At 36.8% G+C, this 7,869-nt stretch overlaps 1 protein-coding gene across 1 annotated transcript; it reads left to right on the top strand.

The window, feature by feature from the left end:
• The first annotated feature begins 1,821 nt into the window (after positions 1-1,821).
• ENO1 (enolase 1) lies at positions 1,822-7,869 on the top strand. Its single transcript, XM_086442760.1, has 7 exons — positions 1,822-2,463; positions 3,738-4,045; positions 5,130-5,284; positions 5,771-6,088; positions 6,345-6,491; positions 6,586-6,636; positions 7,533-7,869. Exons 1-7 carry the CDS (start codon positions 2,048-2,050, stop codon positions 7,596-7,598), a joined length of 1,461 nt encoding a protein of 486 aa, XP_086298886.1. The 5' UTR covers positions 1,822-2,047; the 3' UTR covers positions 7,599-7,869.

The raw sequence follows: 7,869 nt of genomic DNA, 5'->3' as shown, positions 1-7,869 counted from the left end.
TTCAATGTATGGGTTAGAAGTTTTTGAATAAGCTGATTTTTTGTGAGAATGATCTATATGATGAGGAGATCATCCTCACCAAAAATCAGTCCATTCTAAAACTTTTTACCCCATCAAAAGTGGTTTACAAGAAGAATCAGATGGTCCATGATTCTTCAACTTATAAACTAGGGTTAGAAGTTTCAGAATGAACTGGTTTTTGGTAAGGATAATCACTTCATCATAGAGATCACCCTCACAAAACATCAACCCATTCTGAAACTTCTAACTTATGTTTTGAAAAATGTTTGACACAATGCTTGACTCTCTTTAAGGCCTCCGAATGCTACCCATATATATATATAGGGTCAGGTTCAAACGACAAGCATTTCAACACACATATAGACAACGTGTTTTGTCTTATACGGGCAAAAATGTTTGGAATGGGCTGATTTTTTGTGAGGATGATCTCTGTGGTGAGGAGATCATCCTTGCCAAAAATCAGCTCATTATGAAACTTCTAGACCGTCCAATTTTTGTTGAAAAATTATAGACCGTCCAATTTTTGTAAATCAATTTTGATGGGGTTACAAGTTTTGGAATGGGATGATTTTTTTCCAGGATGATCCCCTCATCACAGAGATCATCCTCACAAAAAATCAGCCCATTCCAAACATTTTTGCCCATATAAGACAAACACGTTGTATATATGTGTGTTGCAGGAACCGACCCATATATATTATATATGGGTCACGTTATTACGACCCCCTTTGCAACACACCTTTTTGTCTTATATGGGCAAAAATGTTTGGAATGGCTGATTTTTTGTGAGGATGATCTCTATGGTGAGGGGATCATCCTGGCAAAAAATCATCCCATTCCAAAACTTCTAACCCCATCAAAATTGATTTACAAAAATTGGACGGTCTATAATTTTTCAACAAAAATCGGACGGTCTAGAAGTTTTGGAATGAGATGATTTTTTGCCAGGATGATCCCCTCACCATAGAGATCATCCTCACAAAAAATCAGCCCATTCCAAACATTTTTGCCCATATAAGACAAAAAGGTGTGTCGTAAAGGGGGTCGTAATAACGTGACCCTATATATATATATATATGGAAATGTTCAACACCAAACATTTTGGCAAAATTTTTTTCAAAACATGGGTTAGAAGTTTTGGAATGGATTGATTTTGGTGAGGATGATCTCCTCACCGTAGAGATTATCCTCACCAAAAATCAGCCCATTCCAAAACCTCTAACTCATGTTTTGAAAAATGTTTGCCAAAATGTTTGTTGCTGAACGGGACCCTATATATGTATATATATATATATGTGTGTGTGTGTGTGTGAAGGGAAGTTATATTGACATACTACCAACCTTTATGGGCAGGCCAAAGTTAAAAAATAAAATAAAATTTGACGACACTCTACAAATGTAACTATCTCTAGCAACTGTGTTGTAGTCACACTTTGATAAGTTCTTCTCCAATCTCTCATTGTTTTTTTTCTTCTCTGATCTCTCTCTCTATTTTTCTTCTTCTCCTCCATTTTGCCCAAGTCATTGGGATCATTGGAGGGTGAGCGGGGTGACCTTTACACGAAGTACCCCACAACAATTTTTTTATTTTTAGTGGTGCCCGAAAAATTGGAGGACCCTTAGAGTTTCATGGCATATCAATAAAATTTCTCATGTGAGAATTCAATAAAAAGACAATGGAACCTTTTTATTTTGTAAAAGTAAATGCCAAAAGGGAATTTCAGAATCGTGACCGTTTTTGTAATTTTACCTTTTTTAAAAAATTGACCCTAAGTGTGCACCTAATTTCTCCGTCTCTGTCTCTCTTTTAAGTTTCAACGTCTCTCGAACCACCACCAACAAAACAACCCATTTGAACGACACCTCCAAAAACCACCAAACCTTCCACTGTTTCCATCGCCACTCGACGGACTTCTCAATACCAATCTCTCTTTATTTATAAAACCCTAACCTAAACTTTCTCTCTCCAAAAACACCCCTCCCATTTCAGTTCCCTATTTCTCTCTCTAACATTTCTCCTCTAGAAATGGCTCTAACCTCCAATTTCCTCCCAAAACCTTTCCTTTCCACCAAAATTCCATCCATATCCCCATCTTCTTCTTCTTCCACCCAATCTCTCTCTCCTCTGAAATCTCGTGCCCTAACCGTACGATCCTCTATAGCTGTTGCTCCTTCGGTGGTGAAAACTGCTAAAGAGTTCGCTGTGAAATCGGTGAAAGCAAGGCAGATTATAGATAGTAGAGGAAATCCAACGGTTGAGGTTGATCTTGTGACAGATGATCTGTATAGATCTGCAGTCCCCAGTGGAGCTTCTACTGGGATCTATGAGGCTTTGGAGCTTAGAGATGGAGATAAGAGTGTTTATGGAGGAAAGGGTGTTCTTACTGCTGTGAAGAATATTAATGAAGTGTTGGCTCCGAAGCTGATCGGCATCGATGTCAGGTAAAAATAAAAAGTTGAAGTCTTTTGAGTAGAATCTGTGCTTGAATTGAATTTGATCGATTTTTGAAAAAAAAAAACATATTTTTGTTGATTGGGTGGAAGAATTTATGATCAACTGGTTAGTTTGATGCGCCTACTTAAATACCAATGTTATCGGGAAATTACCAAATAAGTAGAGAAAAATTGTGAAATTCCCATTTCAACGCATTATTCATTTTAATTTCGAGAACTAACTTTTTACCAAATAGGAAATAACACTTTTTTAAATTACTAAAATAACCCTTGGTGTTTATTATTGAATAAAACATTTTGAGAATGGGTATTTTTGTAATTTAACTTAGATTCTTCCTGTCTGGTAAGAAATTTTAATTGAGAAAATGATAATTTACTGTTTTCATTAAATGAATAGTGCACTGAAATAGGAATTTCACAATTTTCAGTTAGATGAATTTATGATCAAACTGGTTAATTAATGTGCCTACTTAAATACTAATTTTCTTTGAGCTTTGAAGAGAAATTTGAATTTGCAAATTTTCCTTGGAAATCATTATCGTTTCTGGTCATTCATGATGGAGATAACAAGTCAAATATTGATCCATTAAAAGTTGATCAATTAGAAGAAATTTTGCTATATTATTTTTATAATCTACTGGTTAATTGTGACGCCTAATTAAATACTAGTGTTCTTTGAGATGTAAAGAGAAATTCGAATTTGTGGATTCTATGGAAATCATTCTTGTTTCTGGTCCTTCATAGTGGAGAGTTGAAGATAGCAAGTCAAATATTTATCCAGTGTTCCATGAATCATACATGGCTTTGATGCATTTGACATGATGTTATGTGGACCAATTGATCTAACGGACTAGAGTCACTCCATTATTCCATAGAACAGTTAATTCCAGCTAGCGTGTTTGTCAAGGTTGAGAACCTAGATTGATCGAATGCTGACTTCACTATGTCATCTTAGTATTGTTTAGGGTGTGACGTGGTTGAGTTGGTCAAGTCCATACTTAGTTAACAAATTTGTGGAATCTGTTGGCTGATTACGCACTGAAATCATGGCTGGCTGAGCCATGAAAGAATATGAGTTTAAATAGAAACTGAACCTAAACTTCCATGGCAATGATCTGGAACCTTTTCAAATATAATTGTCAACACCATACCTTTCATCAAATACACTCTTACCATGATGTTGACTGTAGTTCACAAAATTTAGTTTTTGTTTGTAGAATCTGGAGTTCTGATATTTATGCTTTTAATTTTCTTACAATCAGGAACCAAGCTGACATTGATGCCATCATGCTAGAGTTTGATGGAACTCCAAATAAATCTAAACTGGGGGCTAATGCCATTCTTGGAGTATCTCTAAGTGTATGTAGAGCTGGTGCGGGTGCAAAGGGAGTGCCCCTTTACAAGCACATTCAGGAATTATCAGGGACAAAGGAGCTTGTTATGCCTGTTCCAGCTTTCAATGTGATAAATGGTGGTAGCCATGCTGGCAATAATCTAGCCATGCAAGAGTTCATGATACTTCCTGTAGGTGCAACTTCATTTTCTGAGGCTTTGCGCATGGGTAGTGAAGGTTAGAAAACAATTTTTCCCTTCCCTTACCTTTTTCTCTTTTTTTTTTTGTTTTGTCTTTTTTTTTTTGTTTTTTTATTTTTTCGCGTGCGTGTGTGTGGGGGGGTGAGAAACGAAACAACAAAGAGGACTAAAATCTCACAAAACACAAGGATTTGCATGGTTTGGCAGTGTGCCTATGTCCACAGATCGGATAAAGAATAATTGCTATTTTGTTTTTAAGTTTTACAGCCCTGGAGATCTCTATTTATTAACCCCGGAGTAGAGAAAAACGTACTTATATCCCTGCACCCCTGCAGCTCAGCACACACCCCTCAAAATACAAGACATTTACACAACAGGGGGGGGAGTAAGATATTTCCTTTAAAGCCTCCTCAGGAGACCCCATGTTTCCCCTCGACACATTCTCCTTACTGGGTTATCAATCAATTGGGGAAAAGAGGACAAAAGTCGCACAAAACACAAGGATTTACGTGGTTTGGCAGTGTGCCTACGTCCACAGATCAGATCAAGAACAATCACCATTTTCTTTTCAAGTTTTACTGCCCTAGTGATCTCTAGTTATAGACCTAGGAGTAGAGGAAAACGTGCCCATCTCCCTGTACCCCTGCAGCTCAACATACCCCCAATAGAATACAAGACATTTACACAAACCCGGGGTGGGGCGGGGCGGGAGATATTTCCTTTAAAGCCTCTTGAGGAGACCCCATGTTTACCCTCAACACATTCCCATTACTGGGTTATCAATCAGTTGGGGCAATACAGTCATTGCCACATTCTTTTCTTTCTTTTTCTTCTTTCTTGCCGTTTCTGGTGGAATTATGATCGAACCCGTATCTCTAATCATCTGATAAGTTGCATTTATGTGAACGGGTAGGAAAAGTTACAACTGTGTAATTAACAGTTAGAAGTAATTTGGTTTTTAGGTGGTTTGGATCATTTTATAGGGTGCAGTTTTTAGGTAATGACTAATTCAAAAAGTGGTTTTGTTAACGAGTCTTTGTACCAAGACGGATATGTTTCTACATTTCTCCAAGACCTGTGATGAGAAAATCTGGAATCTAATATGGTCTACGTTGTAACAGTGTACCACGTCTTGAAGGGCATTATCAAGGCAAAATATGGGCAAGATGCATGCAATGTTGGAGATGAAGGAGGATTCGCTCCCAATGTTCAGGACAACAGGGAGGGACTGGTTTTGCTTATAGATGCAATTGAAAAGGCTGGTTACACTGGCAAGGTAGCAATTGCTTTTCTTCTCATGCCTTTTCTTTTGTGGGACATAGTATGACACCAGGCCCACTAATATAGGTAGCAAACCGCAAACTGGTACAAACTGAAGCAGTTTGAGGTTCGGTTCTAGTGGGTTTATCAAAAACAGTGAACCTAACGAACCCCCTTATTTTGGTGAATTTTAGACATGCCCCCTTGTTTTGGTCAATATTAAAGATAACCCTTATTTTAGAAATCCCAAGATTTGGTCCTTACTAAAGATACCCCTTTGTTTTTAAACTGATGATATAGCCCCTTGACCTAAGTCTTCTTCCATGCGATTAACATAAATGACTTAATATCCGCCATAAACTACCTCTATGAACTGGGTTCGTTCAAGAGTGGCGAATCACGAACTGCGAATCCAAATTTGAACCAAGTGAACCAACGAAACAGGTAACATAACCATACTACCTTTAGCATTTAAGAAATAACTTCAAAATGGATGATGCAGATTAAAATAGGAATGGATGTTGCGGCTTCAGAGTTCTTCACAAAGGACGGGAAATATGACTTGAACTTTAAGAAACAGCCAAATGATGGAGCTCACGTACTCACAGATCAAGGCCTCTGTGAATTGTACAAGGAGTTTGTCAGAGATTTCCCAATTGTGTCCATTGAAGATCCCTTCGACCAAGATTACTGGACTTCATGGGCTTCATTACAGTCTTCGGTTGATATCCAAATAGTGGGAGATGATTTGTTGGTCACAAATCCAACGAGAATTGTTGAGGCAATTCAGAAGAAGGCTTGCAATGGTTTGCTATTAAAGGCAAGTGTCTATAACTCATCTTCTATAATGTCATCGTCTTCATTGAACTTAGTTGCGATCTATGGAGTTTTTGTTTTCGTCTTTGATATTTTCTGCTTCATATCATGCATATTCAAGGGTTCATTCCTTATTCTGATGGGAACTAATGGTTCTGATCTTGTTGAGAAATTCCTATATCCATCCTGTTTTTTCTTTATGGCATGCATTGTTTTGATGTTGAACTCTTCCCCATTTATTGGTTCCCATTCTTTCGCAGGTTAATCAAATTGGCACGGTTACTGAATCCATTCAAGCCGCTCTTGATTCAAAAGCTGCTGGATGGGGTGTGATGGTTAGCCACCGGAGTGGTGAAACAGAGGATAATTTTATTGCAGATCTCTCTGTTGGCTTGGCAAGCGGACAGGTTTGCCATATAAGTCTTCTGAGCCTCTTAGATATGGTTGGCTAATATGTACCCCTTTACTGATGTTGGTCAATTATTTTATATCCCCTAACAGATAAAAACAGGGGCTCCCTGCCGTAGTGAGCGTTTGGCCAAGTATAATCAGGTAATATTCTCTTTTTTGTTTTTTTAGTGGGTTTGCCTGGTCATTGAAGAATATTTTAATTTTCTTTTCTGGGTTTTCTTGAAGAATTTTTCAACCTTAGAAATTAAAACTAATCACTTTTTCAAAAATGAGAAAACATAAATTTGTGTAGTAATTACCAAGAAAATCCCTGATTCTATAACTAGAGGATTGAGGTGTTTCTTCTGCAATTTATCTTGACTATTATAATGAGAGAAGGTGGAATAGAAGTGGTTCAACACCAAAATTTGGCTCTCACAAATGTCCCCACCTTTACATTTAAACTTAATATAATAAGGGTCATTTTGGTCAAAAACCAATAAAATTGCAACCCACGACCCTATGATCACGTGGGTTAGTTTTCAAAATAAAAAAAAAAAATCTTTTTTACCATATAATCTTCAAAATCCCTTTTATGAATATTTTAAATTGCAAATAAGCCCTTTTGATACATGTGCAACCCATGACCCCATGATCACGAGGGTTAGTTTTCAAAATTAAAAAAAGTATATATTTTTTACTGTATAATCTTCAAAATCCCTTTTATGAATATTTTAAATTACAAATAAGCCCTTTTGATACATGTGCATTTTCAGATGCCACCTTCTTGTACTTATAATACTAGAGACTAGAGATCTTCGTGAGACAGTCAACAAGTGGATCTGACATAGTTGAACTTCTATATAATAGACTGTTTTTCCACATATTGGTTGACACATTAGTATTTTAAGTAAAATATTGGTTGTTTTATGGCATCTGTGAGCAACTGTATTGGTAGAAATTAGTGGAGAGGGTTTTAACAATTTTTTCTTTGACCATTTTTCTCTAATCTTCACCATTAATGTTTTTTTTTTTTTTCAACCTTGATTTGGATGCAGCTTCTGCGTATTGAAGAGGAACTTGGGAACGTGCGATATGCTGGTGAAGCTTTCAGATCTCCCTAGGAGAAGAAAAATAGACTGAGCTCAACCATCTTAATTTAAATGAGGTATTATATCATATTTACACAATGTAAGAGTTAAAAAAGTGGTCTACGATGAAATGGAACCATAGCAAGAACTAGAAAAGTTTTTGGCAGAATCGGTCAACTTAGATGATCTTTGAGTTGTTAAGAGATCGTGTAATTGCTTTTGTTTGGAATAATTTATAATCCCATTAAACAGGGAAATCTTGTTTCTATTTGCTTAAATGTATTCAGGTCAGATTGATTTATCA

The sequence above is a fragment of the Akebia trifoliata genome, chromosome 5 (assembly GCF_017979445.1).
Source record: "Akebia trifoliata isolate Shusen 1 chromosome 5, ASM1797944v1, whole genome shotgun sequence".
NCBI lineage: Eukaryota > Viridiplantae > Streptophyta > Magnoliopsida > Ranunculales > Lardizabalaceae > Akebia > Akebia trifoliata.
The sequence above is the reverse complement of the archived record's forward strand: the minus strand, read 5'-3'. Positions and strand labels throughout refer to the sequence as shown.

What these genes read in the sequence shown, in the direction of transcription:
- ENO1 (XM_086442760.1), top strand. Translation starts at nt 2,048, where the DNA reads ATGGCTCTAACCTCCAATTTCCTCCCAAAACCTTTCCTTTCCACCAAA. An exon ending in TTGGCTTGGCAAGCGGACAG is followed by an intron (nt 6,492 to 6,585) that starts GTTTGCCATATA and finishes ATCCCCTAACAG; the next exon opens with ATAAAAACAGGGGCTCCCTG. An exon ending in GTTTGGCCAAGTATAATCAG is followed by an intron (nt 6,637 to 7,532) that starts GTAATATTCTCT and finishes ATTTGGATGCAG; the next exon opens with CTTCTGCGTATTGAAGAGGA.